General features: G+C 34.0%; 1 protein-coding gene across 1 annotated transcript in view; it reads right to left on the bottom strand.

The window, feature by feature from the left end:
• The window catches only part of CNTNAP4 (contactin associated protein family member 4), a 203,585-nt gene that overhangs the window by 34,335 nt on the left and 144,981 nt on the right, over window positions 1-24,269 (bottom strand). The window contains exons 9-14 of the mRNA XM_056513630.1: window positions 24,118-24,267; window positions 18,806-18,977; window positions 12,654-12,760; window positions 10,447-10,566; window positions 5,968-6,165; window positions 2,791-2,947 (exon numbers count right to left, since the gene is read on the bottom strand). Of these exons, the coding sequence (XP_056369605.1) occupies window positions 2,791-2,947; window positions 5,968-6,165; window positions 10,447-10,566; window positions 12,654-12,760; window positions 18,806-18,977; window positions 24,118-24,267 (904 nt within the window). The remainder of the gene's footprint in view (window positions 1-2,790; window positions 2,948-5,967; window positions 6,166-10,446; window positions 10,567-12,653; window positions 12,761-18,805; window positions 18,978-24,117; window positions 24,268-24,269) is intronic.

The following is a 24,269-nucleotide window of genomic DNA, read 5'->3' as shown; positions in this document are numbered from 1 at the left end:
ATATTTAATGGCTTTACATAACTTTCAAGTAAGTCTACTTTTTTTTTTCCACCTTGAGAAAAATTTTTAAAAATCAAATAGAAATGTACAAAGTCATGCTGACTACAAGAAAAGCAGTATAAGCTATAAATATGAAACTTGAAGGAAAGAAAATATGCAACTTTGCACTCATAGCACAAATTTAATACTTGCAATATAAGACCTAATTAGTTGCTTAAAATCTTTGTTGACTTTGTACCAGAACTGAATTTTTAAATTCCATAAGCACCAGTTTTGACCCTGAAATTTCTTTTCCCTAAACCCATGGAAATGTTCAGTTACTCAGGACTGTTCTGGAAAATTCAATCTGTCCATTCATGGTTGAATCTTCCCTCTATGGGGCAAAGCAAATAGTTCAGAATAAACAGCAGAAACTAAGAGAAGTAATCTAGAGGCTCCAGTGCTCAGAGATTGAATACGAGACATACCTCAGGAAGAAATCCAAGAAATACATCTGAGGATGTAATTTGGCTTAGCAACCTTGTCTTTCAGTGCACAGTGCAGGGAAAGACTCCACCCTCATGCTGAATAAAATTAGAAACCATTTTTTTCCTCTCCCCTGTCCCTTTCCTATCACCATCATCTTTGTCCTGCATACAATTTCTGCTTCTCTGTTTTGGAGCACAGTGCAAACACTTTTTCAGTAAACTATTTTCCTTAAGTGAGGAATGAAAACATGGTTTTTTTAAATGTTAATTTTTCATGAGGTGAGATATTGTAGGTTTATAATTTAGAACTGAAAGGAATTCCCTCAAAACACCAGAAGTGTTCGCTTCAGTAAAGTGACACTGTAAACAAAAGGAAACTGAATAGAAATTATCTTCAAAGGAGAGGATTTGCAATTTTTAAATTTTTAGGATCAGATTTTTTAAAAAAATAATGTTTCTGTTCTAGAGTTCTAGAGATGTAAAGTTTTTGATTAGTCAAATACAGAGTTCAGAGTTAAATCTATGTCCAATGTATGAAATAAGACAGAATTCACTATAAAAGTAGATTGCCAAAACCAGTGTTTCAAAAGCACAGTGTGTAACTAGTTCTCTACACTCAAAATGCATCTCAAGCAAGCATAGATTCTACCTACTTTTTCCACCCACTGAACAGTATCTAGTCATTTGATCCAAAACAGTAGTTCTCTAGGGAACCAAGTACAACATTTATCACACGTACTTAAAATGAGTATACACATAACCACTGTGACACTGGAATCATTGGGGAGAATCTCTACTTTTAAGTGTCAAAAGTGGATACAAATGAATATAAACCCAGATCCATTATACTTTCAATTTAATACAGTCAATTTAAAACATCTCAGCAACTTACTGGAAGTGGATGTGCATGTGAAGACATGCACACAATCCTCTCATCTACGGTTTTTACAAATACGTTACCATTATAAATTAACCTATATATGTGAACATGGATTGAATAAATGACAAACTGAGTAAGAATATTTTACACGCATGAGAAATTTTGGTCATTTTTTCTCAAAATGCATTCGTCTTTTAACACTTATTTTCATGTTAGAAATTAATACTGATTTTATTTTCATACAGCATAATAATATGGAAATTTAAGAACTAAGTGTTTAAGTATTTAAGAATTAAGAATTTAAGTGTTATGTGTGTTTCTTTATTCTCTTTATCGGAATAAATGTTGCAGATATCACCCTGTGAATTTTACTGCAACACCGAATTCTTTTCTCCAGAAATCTTTGAAGTTTGTAAAGAATGGTTCTTCAATTAACTCCTGTACTTTCATTTCTGTGTCTACGGAATTTCCTGCTCATGTTGAGGTAATGAGCATTTTCCAACCCAACTCATTAGTCCTTCCTTTAAAGGAAGGATGGACCTTCAGAAGAAAAAAATTATGTATTGCTTGATTTTGCACATATCAAGTTGTTCCTAAGTATCTTCCTTACATTTTCCCACTTTCAAAAAAATAGAAATTGATGCATTCTTTAAAAATGTAGATATTAATGTATTCACTGAACTTGACTTATATAACTTAAATGGACTTCAGAATTTTAAGGTTTCTTCAGCAAAAGAGATTTCATTTGAAAAGTCCCTCTGCTTTATCAAATCCTGCACTGGAGCTATTGTTGAGAAAGTTGTATCTGATCCTACTTCAGGTTCAGATTTGACATTGTAACAAGAACTTATCCATTATATTATTTATTTGAAAATTATCGTAAATGACCTCAGAGAATTTTAGGCACAAGTGGAAGGTGTACATCCTAGAAATTCATTCATTCTCTTTGAATAAAATTCCATGTAAATTTTTGCTTCATTGATAGCAAGAGTATTAATTTTAATTATCTATGTTGCAGGTGAAAAAGAAGGGTGTTAGAAGTCTAAACCTTAAAGTGTAGTTATAAATTATGCAAAAAATTAACTTTTTTCACAGTTTCAGTTTTATTTTAACTTTAATTATGCTCAGTAGTCTAAAACTAACTGAAATTGTGCTAAAGAACTGTTTCCTTAATCTATAACATGCAATAAACTAAAAGACTAGAAAGTACTTGTAAAATTTAAACTTCCCCAAAATTTAGAGTGAAAGAATTAGCAGTGATACTTAATGTATATAACACTAACTTTGTGAAAAACTATGTCCTATAGCAAAGAATCAGATGACACTACGGCAACTTAGATTTCCAACTGCCTTGGTATTATAAATGTGCTAGGGCCTGTACATTTTCTTTATTTACTTTTAACAAAAAAAAAGTAATGTGAATAATCAACAGTAAAAAGTCACCATTCATCCCTGTCCGCATCACAGTTGCAGTAATGCTGGGAATCAATGCAGCTTCCCTCCAGTCCACACGCACATTTTTGTACAGCAGGCAAGGAACCTCCCCAGTAAGTATGAGTTTCATTGGTTCTTCCAATCCACCAGCTCAGTGGCATCCCATCTAAAAAGCAGGTTAGAAAAAATCAGCCCCCAGTCTTGTCTCCTACTTCTCTCAGGTTTTCTACCCAAATAATTTTCCAAAAGGTTAAGAAGACAAAAATCCCTGCTCAAATCTAAAACCTTTAAATGACCAGGAAAAAATAAATTTCCACCTTTACTTGATAAGTAATTATTCATTTTAATACTTCGTTATCATGTATTAAGTGATTGTCACAGATTTTTGCTTGCATTAGTGCAAAAGGGAATTCACAGTACCTAGTTCAGCCAGCCATGATATTAGAATAATTTATCTTAAGCATTCCATTTATATAATTTATTTTAAAATGGTCCATGAAAGAGGAGATATAATCACCCTAAAAATCAGGGTAGTTTATATTCCCAAGTAAAAATAAATTTCAGGTATTGGAACTCCCAGAAATAGAATGAGGAAAGTCACAGAAATGGCCTCATCCCACTACCTAGATACTACAGAGTACTACTACCCACATCTGTGATGAACTTCAAGCAGCTGAATAGTGGTGTTAATCAGAAATGCCCAAAGACAGCTGTTAGGTCATGGACAGCAGATTCAGAATTTATGTATTCAGAGACAACAGAAATCATGTTAATGGTGCTCCCATAAGCAAGTTGATATATCTGGTGAGCAGAAGTGAGGTTGCCCAGGACTACTACATCTCTTTGTGGCACATCAAGTCAGCATTGTTCATAGCAAAATGATAAAACTGTATGCTTCCTTAATGCTACAGTTCTGCAGAATAAGCTTAAAGATATTGCCAAGCAAGCATAGTAACAGAAGAAATATCTACAGAACATATAACAGCTAAACGATATGAAGCATAAAGATAAACCATCTCAAATGAGACGGAAGAAGGGTGATGGATGTATGAAAGTCAAGGCATGAGAAGAAATAAAGTACTGTTAAATTATTGTTTCATATAGATGCATTTCTTTTTGCTCCTGCTGGAGCTCCATTCTCAGCACTCGGCCCCATGAAAAAGCTGGAATTTATTCTACTCTTAACTTACAACTGCTACTGCTTATTAAACCTCACTGTTAGATAAGACCTCTGTTACACTGACAATCTTTCAGATCGCAAACATATTGACTGCATTCATTACCACACAACTGTCAGCCCAGCAGGCCAAAAAACAGTGTGAGCAGTTTTTCGAAAAGTCAAGCTTGCATAATGGCATCAATGTCCAATATCAGTGTTTGTGTTTGCAAACCATCACAGGAGGAAGAAAACCCAGAGACCGTGTATAAATAATTTATCAGGTGACACTTTAAAAAGGTTCTAACAACTAAGACTGTAAAAAGCAGAATATTTCTGCTGCTTTAACAGCATGCCTTAGGTTTATATTGTAGTAATGAATTAGCATTCATAGTGTTTCACTAGGGACATTGGGGTATGTTTAAAAGCTGGTCTCAGTTATTTGTTCATACGGCAGGGTGAGGAGAGAGTATTTACTGAAATGCTGCAAGTTCATACTGATTAGACCAGGTTTTTTTTTTTGCCTGCCTTGGCAGAAAGTACTGCCTAGGCAAAATAAAGCCATTAATTAAAATGGTTAGAGATTTCTTCATAATGATCACAAAAATGTATTAACCAATGACTTATTTAATGAGATCATTTGCAAATGCTATCCAGGCTGATTGAATACAATGCATTTCTAAACTACAGTCAGTTAAGAATTACTAGGTGGACTGTATGTTCCAAAATATATATTATATAATCATAAAATTTTCTGTTTCTCAGGCGTAGCTAGTGAAGATTACAAACAGCAGAAATGAGAGTGATTAAACTTTGTTTAAAAAAAGAATTATTTTAGAAAATTTGTAGAAGTCTCACATAACTTTCACATGTCTATTTACTCTTAGCAGTCAAAACTAAATTTTAGATAAATTACTGCAAGTGACTAGTTGCACACTTCTGAAACATTTATTTTAGCATATTTATGTGCATATTATAAAAGTGCAGCTATATGTAATATAAACAGTGTAACAATATAGACAGTGAATTATTTTAGCACATTTACATGAAATTTCCTTAGACAAAAAAAAAAAACGTAGTCTTTAAACTTTCTGCTTGAGGCAAACCAGGCTTTTGAACATCTAAACATAGCTTTAATTTGGAGCCCAGAGTAAAAGGAAGGTTCATTGGGACCCCTTAAACAGCAGGTTCACTTTTTTTGCTGTGGAGGTGTTTTCAAACAGATATTCTTCTAAGAGTGAACACCAGCCTATGAAGCCCAGAGGTGTCCATGCCATAATTAGGGAGAAAGAATTTATAAGGAAAGAGCTTAGACATAGAACCAGAGAGGGCTTCACGCAGAGGCATTCTCTGCTTAGTAGGAAAGAATGCCAAGGAATCAATTTTTAGCACCTTAAGAGTTTCTGGTGCACAAGTCACTTAGTTTTAGAGTTAAAATTTAAATAGACTACATAACTTCACTTTTCTTTAAGTAGATCAGACCTCCCTTTATTTCTTAAAGCAATTATAATTTTGTCAATAATCCACATTTTAACTACTGAGCTTTTTAAGAATGTTTATATTGACCAAGGAAATTCAATGTTATTGATGTGTTTTGTCAAGTACTCACAATATGCACTTAAGTGCACACATTAACTTCTGCTGGTATCTATGCACTAACTGTTGTTCTTTTAAGAAGATATTTCCTCAGTAATAATTTAATTATTTCATTAAAATTAAAAAAAAAAAAACCTAAGAAGTCCAAACAAGAGGGGATCTGCTAATAACAATCTCTGTTAACTTAAAAGTCTTATGAAAGAAATTAACTTGAGAATTTAATTCTCTGAAAGAAAATCATTATAAATCGACATTTGCATTTTCTTGGTTCAAATATCTCTTGGCAACTTACAGAAATCTGAGAACTCAATATCTGAAGTAGTTTAAACTTCATAGCAGTAAAATGCCATAGCCTTGACAGAAATAAATAACTTTAGTAGCCATTAAAATAAAAGGCACAATGCAATATAAGGAAGTTTCTCTGCTTTACTTACCTGACTTGTCTAAAAGCCTTGACTTTTTGCAATAGTAAGCAAGCTCCTGTTCACAGTGATCTGCAAGGTTTATTGTAGCCTGAAGCTGGTCAAGGCTGGCAGAATACTTGAAAAACACAGCGTGTGGGTTCTCTCGATTAGCACTTTTAACTCTGGTTAGGTCGGTGCTGTTATGCTGTATAATTGTCCACGTTGCATCTTTCAAAACACACGTGAAAAGCAGCAAAGAATGAGAGAGTTGCATAAGTTAGTAATGGAAACAGCATTTATGATGATTCAACTTCTTTGATGACAGAAAGCCATTTGGGGCCCATGAAACAGACATAAATCATTGAGCAAAAATGAAAACAATTATTCATTGCTTTATTCACAGGTAGATCATTGTACCATGACTGTAACAGGTATTCAGCTAGTTAGGATTATTGAATAAGGAAAGAACAAGTGATGACATCCAAATATTTGTATCAGAAATAAAATACTGTTTACTTGGTAAATTGCAATGAGAGATTAAAAGGAAAAAACCACTTACTACTGTTACTTCCCCCAGGCTTAAATGATGCATAAAATAACACTAGTTCTATCCTAGAATCTACCTACGTTGCATTCATCCTTATATCTTGAATTAATTTATTCTGTATGAGAAAATGGCCTATAGGCCCTTTCTATCATACAAAGAAGCAGAAATCTCTTGGGTATACTGTGTTTGTTATACTTCATGTATAAGATTACATCAAAGTGAATTATTACTGCCACCTGAAATTAAATAGTAGTCATGGTGAAGGCTCATATAATTTTTCTGGTTTGTGTCTTTGCCAAGCACCTTCACCTGTGAATAGAAAAAAAATGAGCTTATTCTGTTCCAACTCCCACTTCCAAAATCTGTCAGTCTCACTCCTTTCAAGATAGGGGTGAGAAGGCTTCCAGTTAAAGCCCATCTGGGACAGTCAAGTCAAGTTGGGATTAATGGTTACTGTATTCTTGCATCTTCATGGTGTAATTTGAAAAAAACATAAGAAATATTCTTTTTTTCTAAATATTTCTATTGATATAATATTTCAGACATTCTAATAGTCTAGACCTATCTTTTATTTCATCAGCTGCCTATAGGCCGCACATGGCAGATATTAAAAAATATCCATAAAGAGGAAAGAATTATGACGTAGTGGTTTTGGTTTCCTAATCTGAAATTTTTTGGCTAATATGCTAATTTATGTGGTGGGTCTAGCTTTGACTAAATTGCTAGTGCACTCGCTAGATTTATTTATTTATTTATTGTTGTGAGATAAGATTAGAAAGAAGGCAAAGTACGCTTAAACTTCAAAGGATATAAAGAAGAACTTTATTAATAGGACTGAAATAATAATAATGAGAAGAATAAAACTTTTAGAACACTTCTCCTCCCACCTACACTTTCTTTTCTTTCACAATGATAATGTACAGGAACAAATTAATCAGCTTGCCTTCTCTAAAATAGTCTTTCTCTAGTTTATTTAGGGAGAGGAGTCTCTCCCATCATGCTATGGAGACTTCTCTACAAGAAAACAATTCTCTCGTGGCTTCAGTGCCACAGGGAATCAGCAGCCCTGGAGAATTCAAATCTGATCACTGTGCAAAAGTCCCTCTCCTCGACTTACACGTTCCCTCACAACTTTTTGAGGGCTATGTCAATTTACTTATATCCTTATTTCAGGGATGAGCTATTCAAAAGCAAAGGCGCTCTCCATCTATTTTTGAAATTATCTTCATTGCTGGGAACAGAGGTCTTCTTCTCCTTCACTGGGGGCAAAGGGTCTTCATCATGCTTGTCTCTGTTCAAACTTTTTATGGGTTCACAGCTACTTCAGTACCTGCTTGCTCATCACGGATGCCTTTGCTCATGTCACAATGTGCAGGCTTTAACTACCTCATATTTTTTAATGAGCTACAGGGAAAAAAGAGTCTGATGTATCAATCATGCCTTTTCCATAATTTTACAAGTAGATTTCAGCCTAAGAGTGAGGTATCTCCTCAATCCCTCCTATTTGGTACATACTTTATTGATTTTGGTGTCTTTATGTTGTTTTTTTGCGCGTCTTCAACTCCTTTTTTTTCACTCGAGAGAGGATGTAAGGTCTGCAGCTCTCATCTGGGCAGTGAAAGAGTGAATATCTGGCCCGAGGCCTGCAGCTGGTGGTGTGATCCCTGCAGAGCTGTTTAGGGCGGAGGATTTTCCAGCGGCTGTGCTGGGGGAAAGGCCGGGATCTTAGCAGCCAGGCAAGAGCACAGTGGTAGCTTTGTGGGTCAATGGTTTTCCCTCGCAGAAGGAGCAGAGCAGCAGCATTCCAGCCGAGCCAGGGGCTGGCTGGGCAGAGGGAAGGAGCCGGGATCTCGTGGCCGATGGCCTCCCCTCCTCTGCCCGGCAATCGCTGGACAGACTGGGCTGGCCTGCTACTTATTTCCAGGCCAGAAGGAAGAGAGAGCTTCTTGAAGTTTGTTGGTTTTTAAATGAGTGTTCTCAGAGGCGTGTTCAGCTTTATCAGTGGTTTAAGAGGTTGTCAGTTCTCAAAACTAATCACTGGTTGGTTTTTGTCAGACATAGAGGCAGCTCTCAGTAGCTCCTCTCAGAAAAAAACTATTTCCGTGTGTGGCTTCTTCCTCCTCACCAAATGTCAAATGTTAAAAACCAGCACATATGGTCGCTTAGAGATAAGTACTAGTCAGAAAAATGAAATACAATATCTTTTATCTAATTATAATTTTTAAGGATGTTATTAGAGTATCAAAAACAGCTAGAAATACAAATTTAAATTTTGGTTCCTTTGTATGTTTTGGATGCCGTTTTCTACATTTGTGGGTTTTTTTTGGTTGATGGACATACATACAAACACAAATACATCTAAACATTACACTGAACATAAAAATGAAGACAAGCAGTTTGGATATTCAACTCATTGTCACACTCCCAAAATTACCAAAAACAAAAAGAATAACAGGTAACTGCAAAGTTTGTAGTATTTAATTGACAGTGTGGACTGTAGGCTTTTGATTCTGAAACTGACCTCCAAGAATAAAATCAAGGAATGGTACCTCCCTCCCAGCTGTCTGAAAATAGAGCCCCATGAATGTCAAAGACAAGGCAGTGCAGTAAGAAATGTGGGCATCTGCCTTCCCTGCCTCTGGTGGGAAAAGGGAATACCACTCATGAGGAAACTGGGAACAAAACAAATATAGAGGATTCATCCTGTCAGAATGCATCTTGAGATGAAGAACTGATCAATGATGTTTGCTTAATGTGGTGAATAAGGAGTGACTGAGGAAAACAGGAACAGCTGTTCATGGACACACAAGGATAAATCAGACACTACACTGTACCTTGGAGAGTTATACACACTTAGAAAAATTGTCATCTTTCTGCCATGATTCTTTGGTCTCTTTTAGGTCTCACAGGACACTAGAATATTTCTTTTTAAGCGTCTGTGCCAATCTGAAGTGTGCTTATTGTGAAAAAGCTGTAGAAGTCAAAGTCAGGAACTGACATGGTGAGATTAGGTAAGTGCTCAAGTCAACATCAAAACCTTACTATAAGGTTTCGAAGTCAAGTTCTCACACTTAGGGCAAACCTAGCCCCATCCAGTTAAAATTTAGCTTATTCACATATTCTTTTAAACAGTTATAACTGTGCAAAAATAATTTTTTGTTAAACAAAACAAGAAAACCCATCATTTTGGCTGGAAACTAATTAAAATAAAATGGGCTAGGCAAGCAGTAAAGGAGACAGCCACAAATCCAGCAATAATAAATTCCAAAAAGTTATTTAAATTTAAGCTTAGTTGAAAGGACATATATCAATATACCATATACCACACAGAGATAACATCAACTGCTTTGATTAAAAGCAGACCAACACCAAACTTTGATGGCTAAAACCTGTAGTTATACACATGTTCAGATTCAAAGTATGGTTGCAGAAGGGGCCAGGGTGTCCAAATGTGAGGCTGAATCCCTCTGGTTGCATTTGTATTCTCCAAAAGATCACCTTGCAGATTGAAAGATGAAGTTTAATATTTATATTGCTCCCAACAAAGGCCAGATCTAAATAAATTTTTTTCAGAATGCTATCAGAGAAAGTCAACAAATTTCTCATAAACATAACTTATTTCTCATTTTTAAAGTATCCTTGAGGCTGTAACTTCAGTGAAAATAAAGCTGCTCACCAAAAATGAACTAGTGTGACATTGTCTCCATATGGAACACATCCCCATTTATGCAAAGCATAACAGGAATGCTGTGTTAGCTTCACAGCCTTAATCCTGTTATAATTCTAATTTTTATGCCTAATTATTTGCCCACTATCCTGAGCTAAGGAGTCACCTTCATTTTGTTGTGCATGTTTGCATTAAATTCATGAACTACAGAGACTTTTCATTTGTTAACTTGTGTTTCAATATAATGAGCATGCATACAGCCACAGCTGTAAGTTAAGGAAGTTTATCACCTCACCTGTCATATTGCAGTATACGAGAAATGGTCCCAACGGGCCACTTCCATCTGAATCAATATTGTAAAAGCCTGAAGTGTTCCCTCTGTGCTTATAGGCTTCACATGATTGCTCATAGATGGCTGTAAAAGAACACATTCCATCACAAATGTAATGGCATGATTTTACATTTTATTCAGGGAATTAAAAAAAAAAAGTGCATGACCCTTGACATCGGGAAAAGAAGGTGTCTGTGTGCTATCTCTGCTAAAGAATGAAGAAAAATTAATGCAATCAAAACTATGCCTTTATTAGAAATGGTTAAGCATATTTGGTTTTACTTATCATGGAGAAAACAATGCGCATTTTTACGCATTTTATTCTATATTTCCAGCTCAAAACTTCTGTGAGAAAACCATGAAATAAGGGTGAGTGAATGGCTTCAAAATTGCCGAATAATGCTAGAATGTCAAGGGTATTACTTAAAACCTGGTAATCAGATTTTGAGGAAACCCCCACTACTAACTCAACCAAGTCAGATTTTTGATGCTGCTGTTGTAATGTAAAGCAGAAGGTAAGCATTTTTTTGGCTTTCACACTCCTTATTTTCTTCCCATTTTAAAACAGAAAAGCAAGTGACTTGTCAGAGGTTTCAGTAAAAGAACTAAATAAGCAAAGACAAAATGACAGGTCCTTGTTTCCTTGTCATGTATAGTTTATATCAGTCAAGGTCTAAAAAAAACTATCTGTGATACCTCTTATATATCAAATATCTGAGAAAAAAGAAGACATATAAATCCACCTTTGTAAGTGTATCTCAGGAAGCACGATGATAATGTTACAGCTGGATACATTAATCTAAATTCTTCTTTAACCATTATATTTTTTTTAAGCAGTCTCAATGTTTTAATCTTTTATTTCAAAATTAAATTATGCTCCATCAGTTATCAAAACTTAAAAAAATTCTGCCAAAAAGAGTGTTATATGGTAGCAACTAAGAAAAAGACAAACCATTCATTTTACTTTATGAAATATCCATAATAAACAATTTATGCAATTTTGAAATGTGATTTTGTGGTTCATTACAGTAAACACTTTTAGCTAAATTTAGAAATGACAAAATTTCAATTATTCATTATTATTTTTGACAATAAAAAAAATCAGTTACTCATATCATTACATTTCTCAATGAGTTCTAATCATCAGGAGACCCTAGCCTCCCTCTGTCTTCACAGACATCACCAAATGATTCAAATTGTGACTTTTTAAATTGCAATGGATCAAATCACCTTCATCTTCATTCTGGGCTCATACATCAAGGTATTCAAAAGCATCTCTACTATTGGTGTATTTTCTATGTTACTTGTTTTTTCTTTATACTGTTACATAATTGTTGACTTTGTACGAGAAAGATTTAAATACTATTCTAAAATCTGATTTCTCAAAAAATCTAATTTGGGTAGACATACATTCTTTTCCTCAAAAATGATTGTATGGATTTTTTACAGATAATATATAATACAATATATATATACAATTATTTATCTGATGATTAGGGCAATATTTGTATCTTAAAAAAAAACCAATAGTAAACTTATATGGATTTTTACTTGTTAGAGAGAGGCATGTAATGAAAGTCAGAATACTTATTTTATCTTCTTCCCAGAACACGCTGAAACCAGTACTAAAGTAAAGCATCTCCTGTGAAATTATGTAAGTTACATTCAATTAGGTTTTCAAAATGTGTTTATTTTATTTTCTCCTAATCTACCTCCTGATCCAGCAAACTACATAAACATGTGTTTAAGGTTTAGCACAGAGCATGCATGTAGTCCCACTAGCTCAGAAATAATAAATATTAGTTGTTATCATGAATAAAGAAGAATTTACCATATTTCTAAATTATACATTGATTCAGAAGGTAGAATTATATGGATGAGAGAGAATATTACTATCTCGTATAAAATAAAAAAAAAATGAGAAAGAAAAACACTTAAACTTTCAATCAATTTTTTGTTATATATTTTGAGTTCCCAAGGCCTTTCCTCAAAATAAATTATGAGTATTTTTATGAATGAGAATATTTTATGAATGATATGTTTAAGAGTTTTTTGGTTTGGTTTGATTTGGTTTGGTTTTTTGTTTTGTTTTGTTTTGGTTTTTTTTGTGATGAAGAAATTCAATCAAAAGTTAAAGCATAGTCAGAAATCAGAAAACACCTTAGACTTACGATAGTGACAAGTAGCTCCCTTGTAACCAGTATTGGCACAGTTACAGTGGAAACTGTTCCAGGACTGTGAGCACTCCCCACCATGTTCACAGTAATTAGGCAAACACCTAAAACAAACAAAAAAAAAAAAGTGCATTTTCACTTTTTTTTTCTCCCCACTCAAATGGCATTTGTACTTAGCAAGAAAAGCAAAATCCTGGAAAAGATGTACAAAGTAAAGGAAGTCATCAAGGTCATTGCTAAAGATGTCAATGTAAGTTAAAGAAAATTAAGATAATCTCTTCCCTGGTACTCCTCTTGCTTATAAAAAAAAGTCTAAATTATGTAATAAGCTCATGAGAACAGAAATTAAGTGTAAGATTAAAGCAACAATACAGCAGGTTTCTTTCTGTTCTTGTAAAAAAAAAAATAAATAAATAAAAATCACCTAACAAATAAATCTGACCATGACACCTGATATCTATTTCTTATTCCAAAATCATGTTTACTTCCTATCTTAGAAAGAGTTCAGTGTGCCAGTCCTAACACAACTAACTACTTGTAAAGCCAGTTTCCATTCTGGTAATATGACTAAGATCCTGAAGAGTTTTGATTACTTTCTTCTAGATATACAATGGTTGATTGAAAAAATTATTTTCCTGGAACTTCTTAGTGTTTAAGACTGCAGCACTGTATCAAAGTATATAATAATTATGACATGAAAAAAAAAAGAAATTCTCTTTTTGTTTTATAAGTGCAGCTGAAAATATATTGAAATAGATTGGCACACTTCAACAAATTATTAACTACCTCTTCACCTTAAAAATTAGTTAACATTCTAACTGCACTGAGTGTATGTGTCTTATACAGCTCAGAAAGTATAAAATGACTTTTCTGTTGACATTAGCCACAGGAAAAAAAAACCAAAAAACTAAAACTACATGCCCGCTAACAGTCACAGGATCTTAAAATACCTTTTAATTCATTCAAGAAATGTTAGGAGAATATTAAATTAGGACTGCAGAAAGTCCAGCATTTCACACATCTGCCCTATAAATAATTCAGGGTCTTTGCACATTCCCTGCTCATGGCACTCAAAGAATTTTATCTTTCTTTCATGTTTATAAACAAGGATAAGTGGTTTTCAGAGAAGGGAATTAAAAAAAGAAGTAGCAGGTGAAATATAGGTAAATAAACTGATAGATGTCACCCATTTTCAAGGCAATCTGTGACAGTTTTTGGCAGTGAAAGAGCTGATCTTGTATCTATCTTCTCACTTACAAAATATATTTCTAGGACTAGTCAGCAGACTATGCATGTTTCAATGAATTCTGCTTTGGAACCTGAAGATAAAAATCAGAGACCAGGGTTACAATTATTTTGATTTTGAATACTTTGTTTGACAGTATTACATAAGTAAGCATACTAATGTTTCTTAGGTAAATGCTCTATTTTACTTGCTTTGGGTATAACTAATCATCAGTTATTATAAATACAAATCTCTAGCAAAACTGCCATTCAAGACCTTCGGTGCATTCACTGACAGCTGCTCTGCTTTTATTTCAGTCACTTTTTGTGTCTCATGCCTTTTTGATAAAGCTGTTTTCCAAAAACTGTGTTTTACATGGTCTTTACTTCTATTGACTCTATGTCCCAACTAATCTTCCTAATATTGTTCACAAAATGGAAAAAAAAACTTCAATGAAAGTGATGACGCTTGAACCAACCTTAATGAAAGTGAAAACAAGTTAAGACTATAATTTAACTCTTTCAACATTAAACTTAAATATTTTAGCATTAACTTCTTTCCTCTGCTTCAGCACGTATAACAGAAAGTAGCCACAAGCTACATCAAAGTAAATGTATAACTACATTATATGCTGTGACCCTGCCCCAAAGCAAGATTTAGAACACAGCTTTCTTTGAACAAGCTAATCTTCTAAAAAATATCTCATATTTGAAACAGTATTCCTGATACTTCATCTATAAAAATTAATTTTGGATTAAATCACCATGTCTGCTAAAACAAGAAAAGCAACAGCTGATTAAGCATTTACCACATTTTCTTGATAATATGCTTTGAAGTTTATGGCTTCTGAAAATGATATAATATTTTAAACCAAGGCAGAAGCCTATTAATAACTGCAAACTGATATTGAGAGGACAATACTGATCTGGAATATGAATGTAGTTGGGATAAAGAAAGGGAAAAATAAGAACGTTGTATGACACTTTTCAGCTAGGCACATTTTTTTATAAACTATTTCTTTATCATGGTTTTAAATTATGGCTTAAAGATCCTTTTTAAAAAAAAAACAAACAATGCCTGCATTTTAATGCTATTATTTCTTCATTCTTCAGTTTATTAAAAAAAAAAAAAAAAAAAAAAAAGAAAAAAGGAAAAAAATTATTACAAAACTGTATAGTTACTACAGTTTTTATTTTTAGCTTTTTCTTTTTAATAATATAAACTCATTCAATCCTTTTTTTGTATGCCACTGCCAGGACAAAAATGCAAGAGCTCCTGGTAGGAGCTCTTTTTTCCTGGAAGAAAACTGTATGTTTCTGTGTAGGACTCAATGTAATTAGGGCAGACTCATCTGGTACTCTCTCCTCAGAGACTAAATATGCTAACATTGTAAGGTATTTAAATGACACTGTGTCCTTTAAAGTGATTTTGTGAATGGTTTATATCTAATTAGGAGTTATTAAACCAATATATATTGATAAAGGAGCTCGGAGAAAAGATCTTAGGGAGAAATATATGATGGGAATTGTTTGCATGCATAAGAGATATAAGAGTTAAGTGTTCTGGCATTTATACACTCCAAATAATGCTGGATTTCCCTACAGCAGTTTAAAGATATCATGTAATGAAATGGCTACATGAAGGATCATGGGAAGACTGATGACTGCAAACAGTCGTAACAATTTAAGACTAGGATAAGAAATTAGAAAGTTTATGAAACTGAGAAAATTGAAAACAGGAAAATGGTATGGCATTTGTTTGTATAGAAGGAATAAAAAGTTAATAATTCATATTTAGAAAAATGAATTATTAACTAACCATCTCTCCATGAAGACTGTAAATCTCATAAAGAACACTCTTCACACATTAAATGTGCATATATGAGACAAATAATGGCTTAAATAGAATTGTTTTCTGTTTTTTATTTACTATGGCATTTAAATCCAGATTTCTATGCAAAGAGTAAATTATAATTTTTTTCATGCACTTTAAATGTGTAAAACTATTATAAAACTACTACATTTAGGTGTCATATTACAAAAGCCATCAATAACTCTGGAATTTGGGCCATGCTTCACGACTTGGAACTGGAGATATAAAGATTTCATTAAGACTCCAAGACAAAGAAGGGATTTGTTTGTGCTTACCTGTAGGGAGATATTTACTATCAGGAGCACAGTGGCAAAAATGCTCATTAGCTTAGGGCATTTGAAGACAACTATGAATCATGGTAGGAAGAAAGCATTTTTTCTCGAACAAAAAGGGGCACAGGATGACACAAACTACCTATTAAAAATTGTTTAAAACATATAAGCAGTTTTAATTTTGCCAAATATATGTGCTTTATCACCTGGGATTTATGGTGAGATGTAGAATTAGTTTTATAAAGAGAGACATGAAGCTTGGTCCAAATGATGAGCTGCAGATATTGAATTCAATGAGACTGTGTGAGGAAATGAGAAAGAAACACTCCCACAAGCAAGACAGCACGAGATCAGATGGGGTTTTTCAAAGCAGTCTATTTTGAAAAAAATATATAATTAAGATAGTGAAATTTATTTAAATGGATGGATTAAACTTCTATTTTGAAAAATTAGGAAAACATACGATAAGCATGCTGGGAACTGAAAACTAAATCTGGCAGAGCCAATGAAAGAAAGATAAAATGGCCAAAATAGAAGCAGAGGCATAAATTGACACTAGTAAATATTAGAGAAAACCAACCAACCAAAAATTTCACATAAATATGTTGTTTTCCTTTTGTATAACTGATTTGAGAAAACATAATTTAGAAGTATGAAAGTAATATAAGCTGAAGTTAATAAACTGTGAGAAAGTAGTAATAGTTAAGTGTTCTGGCACTTATATACTCTAAATAATGCTGGGTTTCCATATACTGAGATTTACATAGTGGCTTTGAACATCATTTATTGTTTATTTATACACTTACCATCTTTTTGTACATCCTACATGTACAAACTTACATCTTATGGTCATTCAAAATTGAAAATAGCTGGAATCACTACTCTAAAAAGAAGGTACCATCTTCCTTTAAAAAAAAAAATAAGATATGTCTGTGTTCATGGAGGAGGAGATGGCTTCTAAACTGTAATGCTGAGAGGAACATTTTAGGATGACCACAGTTACTGTGAACATTGGAAAATTCATGGTAAATCAGACAGAAATTGGTATCAATTGTATTGTGAGCCAATTGAGTGATACTTTTCACTCATAATCTTGCTTGGATATCCTTTAATGTGTTTGGCTAAAGAATATGCAGATTCCCATGCTGGATTACTTTGACCCGATTCTCTTCCTGATTTTGTATTTATATAAACAAGAAAACAATCAGCCTACTAGAAGTTCAATTCCAGAGCTGAAAAAACAGAAGTGATGCAGTGCTTTAGAAGTTTGAAGAAAGTGCCATGAGGTCCATCAAAGAAGAGAGGAAGGAGATAGTTATGACTGAAAAGTAAGAAATAAGTCAAAGGCAGTAGTATGAAAGAAAGGCATAAAGGAGCATCAATGTATGTGGCATTCCAAATATAAGGCTCTAGTAAGCCATACAGTAAATTTTTGACTGAGGGCAAACTGTGTTTTGGCACATTTCTATCACACTTAGTGCCTACTGCAAAATCAGAATTAGCTCAGTAAGGGATAACTTAGAACAATTATATATATATATATATATATATATATATATTTGAGCAGCTTGTGTTTTTAATGTATGATAGGTGTAAAAACATTAGTGATAATACACACTACAAACACAATTGAAAGGATCACATTGCAGGCAGAACTTTTCCCCTCGTCTTGGACATTTCTCTCCTTAAACTTTTATGAAAAATTAGGTAAATAGCTAGTATTTTTTTCATCTTTCATCTACAAGGAATAGTGGCTGTTTCCAAAATAAGAACATGGATAGCTGTACACTGTGTTATTTCTAGGAGTGGATAGCAGGTCACAGAACTAGAGGTGTGTGACTGATCCTGGAACTGGCTATTGTCTTGAAGCAGATCTCTGCCTACAGTGTTTTCTCAAAAGATAAAAATTTTGAAAAGTCTTATAATTCAAAAGACAGACTTTTTGAAATCAAAAGGCATGTTATAAGGACTAGAAATATAGAAAGTGAGGGACAATTATTCCCCTCAACATACATCATTCCCCTCAACCTGCTGTGCTCTTTCAGTACAGCCTTTTACCTGGATCCAAGTAAAACACTTCTGGATTAAAGACAGCTTAGCTGTTTGTGACTGTATTCTCTGGAGTCTACAGAAAAAAAACTTCTCCTTCCATTGACTGTTTGTGTGTTTTCTCGCTCTCTTCTCTGTTGCTCTGCAACCCCCTCTGCTTTCATTACACTGAAGTCCAACAATGTCTTTCCATCGAGCATTTCTATTTCTGGGAATACATACAGTTTTTCTTCTTTGGGGAGGGACTTTCTTTATGGGGAGAGACATTTATCTAGCCATTTTTTTATAGATAGACACTAATCACAAGTTATGACAATAGTTCTGACCATGGTCTAAAAGATGATTGCTCACTCACTGTGATGGATACTGTCTACTGTGTTTCTGGATAGCTAGAATACAGGAAACAATAGTATCTTGTAAATAACATAATCTTTTAAAGGGTGGATGAGATTACAGGTTGCAGTAGGGGATTTGCATATGCAGTTTACTTGAAAAGAAAGTAAGATATCTAAAATTTGTCAGAAACATAAAACAATTTTAGTAAATTTTATCTGCAGTAAAAGGAAGTCTACTTGCTATATGCTATGTATTCTGAATTTATTCTGGACTTCTGAATTCTTACAAAAGAAACAGTATTTCATTTTGTAAGTGTTCTGTTCTTTGTCATCAAGTCAGTATTAAAAATAAAACATAGACAAAAGTAAATTAATGAGTAAACATTATTTTCTCACCTGTCTGTAATGCCACATAAATCTATCTGAAGATCACTGAAATTGCCAAAACCACTTTGCTGAATAGAGATAATATCCACTGCTTTGTTACCAATGGAAATAAGTCGCATACATCCTTGAAAACCACCAAATGAGGTATTACATTCAGAAATATTTCCACTGCTAGGACAGCCTGAAAAAAGAATGAAAACTGGAGCTGAAAAGTAATATCTTATTGAAAATACATATTCCAAAAGTAAATCAAACTTTTATAGGCTCCACAAGCCTTTTAAGCTTTGTGGTTGGAGGACTTCAGCCAGAAGCTCCTTTGATAAGCCATGGTTCTATGACTTAAAGAAATACTTCTCTGCAGTCTTACTGTTTTTAAAGCATATGCAAAACATCACCAACAATTTTGTAAAAGGATAACCTAAAGACAAGTTGCAGAGCAATGAGTGGAATCAAGATATGAATAGGTTGACTGAGAGATCTTAGTCCCAGAATGTAAGGTTACAATACAAGGTTGCATGATTTGAACAAAGTTTTAAGTCACAAGTGAAGTCAAATAAGAGAAAAAAATCAGTTACTACATACAGTGATTTTACTCTACCAGTTGTTAAAAATATTTTGTAAAGTTCTGAAAATTCTTGTTGCAGACCATCAATGAATCAACAAGGAGAGATACTCTATTGAACCTGCTAATCATGGACAAAGAAGAAATGGTTGAAAATGTAGAGGTCAAGAACAGTCTTGGTTACAGCAAACTTAAAGATGAAGTTTGGAGTTTATGAGCCACAAAGAAGAGAGCAAGAAATAAAACCTCAGAATTATAACTCTGGACTTCAGAAAAGCCAAATTTTTTCTGTTCAGGATCTGTTTTGAAGGACACCATTGGAAATGGCCTTGGAGAGCAAAAGGGATGGATAGCTTCCAACAAAATAGCTCTTTAGAGCAAAAGAGAAGTCCATAACAATATTAAAATAGTTAAGCAAGTGTGGCATAAGGCCTGCAAACATAAGCATGGAGCTCCTGAGTGAGTTCAAACACAAAAAGAAAGTACATAAAATATGGTAGGAGGGGCCTACATAGAGGGGAATTCAAAGACATTACCTGTATGTCTAAGAATGCAGTTAGGAAACCAAGAGGGGATAAAAGCTGCCAAGGAAGTTGAAGTGCAACAAAAAGGTTTCTGCAGATAGAAGAGTAAGAAAAGGAAGGCTAAAGAGATTATGGATATTATCCATATATTCCATGGGGCATGCGACTTAGTGACAAGGGTCTAGAGAAGAATTGTTTTCTTCCAAGTCTTTTTCTTCACTAGTAAAACTGATCTTTAGTATTCCTACATCCTAGAAGAGCATGAAAACAAGAATGTAGTGCCCATAGTAAAGGAACAATGAGTCCAAGGTGCACCTGAGGGTGCTGCAGAAGCTGGTCAATGCCATTTTAGCAATTGCCATTGTCATTGTGAATTCATTAACATTTGAATTCTCAAAGTGTCTTTGGAATATGCTGAACTTCTTGATAATTGGAAAAGGCAGATATTACACCCATCTTCAAGAAACTAAAGGGCAGTTAATCTTACAGCAGTGCCTGGAAAATTCACAGAGCAAAATTTCTTAAAGCCATTTCTAAACATGCGAAGGACAACAAGTTAACTGGCTAAATTGAGCTTTAAGGTTAAATCATTCCTGACTGAGATCTTTGTTTTCTTTGCTTAAGTGATGGGAAGTACAGATAAAGGGAGAGCACTGAGCATTGCATACCATCACTTTAGCAAAGGCTTGACAGTTTTCTATAGTCTCCTTATAACCAGATTCATGATACATATGGGTGGGATTAGCAGGTAGTTGATGCTGCAAAGTCCAGCTGATGATCACTGAGCAGAAGATTCTTCAGAGATCAGTAGTGCCATCTGTAATGTCTAGATTAATGACCTGGATGATGAGACAGTAGACACTTTCAGCAAGCCTGTAATTGATACCAAACCAGGGGCAGGGATAAAATGTCGGAGATCAGGGCTGCAACTCAAAGCAGCCTAGATAGGAATGACATGAAATTCATTAAGATCAAGATTTTTAATCTGAGATGAAACAAGTAAACACAATAATCAAAACTGGAGGATAACTGTCCAGAGAGAGGCCTAAGATCTTAGTGACCATCAAGTGGAATATGAACTGGGGATGTGCTCTTGCAGCACAGAAAGCAAATGCCATTCTGGGATGTATTATCAAGAGGAAGTGGCTCTCCCTGCTACGTGGCACGTGGCACTCGTGAGGCCATGTCTGGAGTGCTGTAGTTCTGGGCTCCCCAGTATGGAAGGACATGATATTCCTAGAGTGAGGCCAGAGGAGGCCTCCAAGACAGCTGGAAGGTGAATGGAGTTATAAGGAGAGGTTGAGAGATCTGGGTCTACTTAGTCTTAAGAAGAGAAGATAAAGCTATCTGGTAAGATGGCACAGAGAAGATGGAGCAAGACTACTTCCAGCAGTGCATGGTGACGGGATAACAGGCAAAAACTAAAAACCTGCAAATTTGGATCATAAGGCATAAGACACAAGCAGCAAGTGTTTTCACTGTGACAGTGGCCCACATGAGAACAGTTTGCCCCAAGAAGTTATAAGATTTCCATCTTTGCAGCTGTACAAAGCCTGAGTGGTCACATCCCTCTACATCTTGATCTAATCAGACTTCTTTAAAAGGACCCTGAGACTACAGACCATCTGGATGTCCACACTCTGTAAGAATCTAATATTGTGGTTTATCTATTATCTTACTGATCCAGAAATGCCTTGTTCACTGATGCCAAACAATTAAACATTTGTGATAAATAATTAAATTGCTTTAATCCTCATTTGATTTAAACCATGTCCACCAAGCAGTTTTTCCCAGTTCTTTCAAGGGTTATTATTGTTTCTGAAATGGCCAAGGACCATCCTTTGATCTTAGTCAAACAATACTACATTTTGATTCACAGCATTTGAAGACCTTCTTGATTCAAGATGTTAGGAAGCAGTGAGTTTTAATACACTTTTGTATTCCACAGAGCTAATGGGTACTTTTGAAATCCTGAAAAGACAGTGGAGAGGCTTAGGATACAGGAAAGAAAAATGACAGTGGAAACTATTAAATATATTCCAGTGAGTGTTCAACAATATAAATAGTACAGATATATTTTTGAGAAATGTAGATTAGAAAATTAATTTAAACTGATATTTAACAAGTTAATAGACTTTCAGTGTGTATAACTCTGTGCAGAAACCAAATTTTTAAAATTATCATGCTTCTAAAGGCAAATGTTTATTATTTGCTTGGTGTATTGCTTTAAGAACAACAAATTAGCGGACTTGCAAAAGTCAAAATAGGAGCACAGTAAGTTTTCAGCACCACACACAGTTAGAAAAATCAATACAAGTCTAACTGCATCCTTTACAGAATTCTACAGTTGAAAAAATGCTGTCATTTCTGGTGAAAAAGTTGATAGTCATTTGAGAATGAAATACTTTCAGTAGAGTTCAAATAAATAAATAAATAAATAAATAAATAAATAAATAAAGGATAGAGAGATTTTCAAATAAATAAATAAATAAATAAATAAATAAATAAAGGCCAGAGAAAGCAGGAAAAGTTTACAATTTTTAGGCATAGCTATTTTGCAAGATTGTGTGTCTCAGATATTTTTCTTGATGTCTCTTTTTCAAAAATTGTCTTCTGTTAGAAGAAGAGACAAATACCATTGACATTAATTTAATTGTGTTTCCTTACAATTGTAGGCTGTATATTAAGATAAGAAGACTTCCTTTAATCATTTTCCCTTGTATTTGCAGTGAGTTATTATTGTGAGAACTGAGAAAGGTTATAGATCCATGATGATGGCATGACTAGAAAATGTGCTGACATAACACTAAAATATTTTCATGTTTATTACACATTTTCCTAATTAAGTATATACATTCTGTGCATAATTTGTAGTCATTAAAACAAGTAAACAAATCACCATGTCCCCAGGACATTTCCCCTAAAAGTCTGATACTCATATTTAAACAAACAGCACAAACATGGTAAATATTCATAAAAACTTGGAAAGAAAGTAAAACTGCATTGTCTGCATTTTGAGAGTGGTATATAACATAAAAATTTAATAAAGAATTTTCTAAACTCTGAAACCCAATTTTAGGATTCTCTAACTTTGTATGAGATGCATAAGCTGCAGATTTCAGTAATACAGCTGAGATCAGAGAACCTGAGGGGTAGATATGCAATTGGTACTTTCAGTGTTCCTGGAATTATTTTATCCTCTCCACACTGCAAAACACAAGTAGAAGAGCCCTCGTATAACTTAATTCAATATGCTGTTTTTGTAACTATCCACATCCCTTCTGAACTGTTCATCTGTGCCATCAACCCTGCAACAAGGAAAATGACCTAATCAGAGATCTGGGAACCTGAACCAACACAGAAGGGTGATTCAAGACTAATATTTTGCATCTTTCTCTGATTTTGCTGATTATTAACGAGTTCAAATGGTATTTATAGTAGAGAAGGGTAGATACCAGATGTGAAAATTCATGTGAATATTCATGTAACCATTACTGTATTAAGAATATGCCTGTGAATATGAAATTTATTTAAAATGTATTGTTTCAAGGCAAGTGATTTTTGGATAATGACTTGCTTAGTGTTTTTTACACAACCTTTTCAGTTTTCTTCAGAAAATTTGAGAATTATTAATAAATAATTAATAATTTAATAATTAAACCATTAGAGTTTAAAATAATTAAACCATTAGTGTTTAAAGAGAAGAAGCTAATTGTTAGGCTAATAATGCACTCAGGTAATGTTTACCATTGCTATTATGCAGTCTGTTCCCAAAAGAATTATATGAATAACAGAACAACCTGTTCCACTCCATCAGTAACAATACATGTTACTAATAACATAATGTCTTGATGACAGGTGACCGTTGATATTCCCAGAGAAATTAAGATATACATACATATAGGTTTTTAGACATAAATTATACTCGTCAAACATAGAAAAAATGTGATTAAAAAAAAGGAGTTTATGTATCATACAAAGAGAGTATTTACACAGATAAGCATACAATTAAGGTGAAAACTTGAAGTCGTTCCAGTGGAAGAATCTCCAAAATATTCATTTTGCAACTCAACTCAAAGAAAACAAACTAAAAACATTGTAACAGTGCCTGAACAAGCTAGACAAAGAAGACTTGAAACAAGCCAAAGAATTCTTTCCGTTTGATTAGATATGTCAGGAAAAATTGATGTGTAACTGTTAGATACTGCCTATATAAACAAACAACGACATTTCACCTCCAAAGTAGAAAACATCTCCTGAATAAATCTGCAGAGGTATGGATGCATGAGCAGACGAGGTCACATCATTGTCCACTCTTACACTGATTCGATTCCTTTTGACAGAGAGAGATACAGAATGCCACTGGCCATTACTTAATCCAGCACCT

The sequence above is a fragment of the Oenanthe melanoleuca genome, chromosome Z, assembly GCF_029582105.1.
Source record: "Oenanthe melanoleuca isolate GR-GAL-2019-014 chromosome Z, OMel1.0, whole genome shotgun sequence".
NCBI classification, from domain to species: Eukaryota; Metazoa; Chordata; class Aves; order Passeriformes; family Muscicapidae; genus Oenanthe; species Oenanthe melanoleuca.
This window is presented reverse-complemented; position numbering and strand designations above follow the sequence as displayed.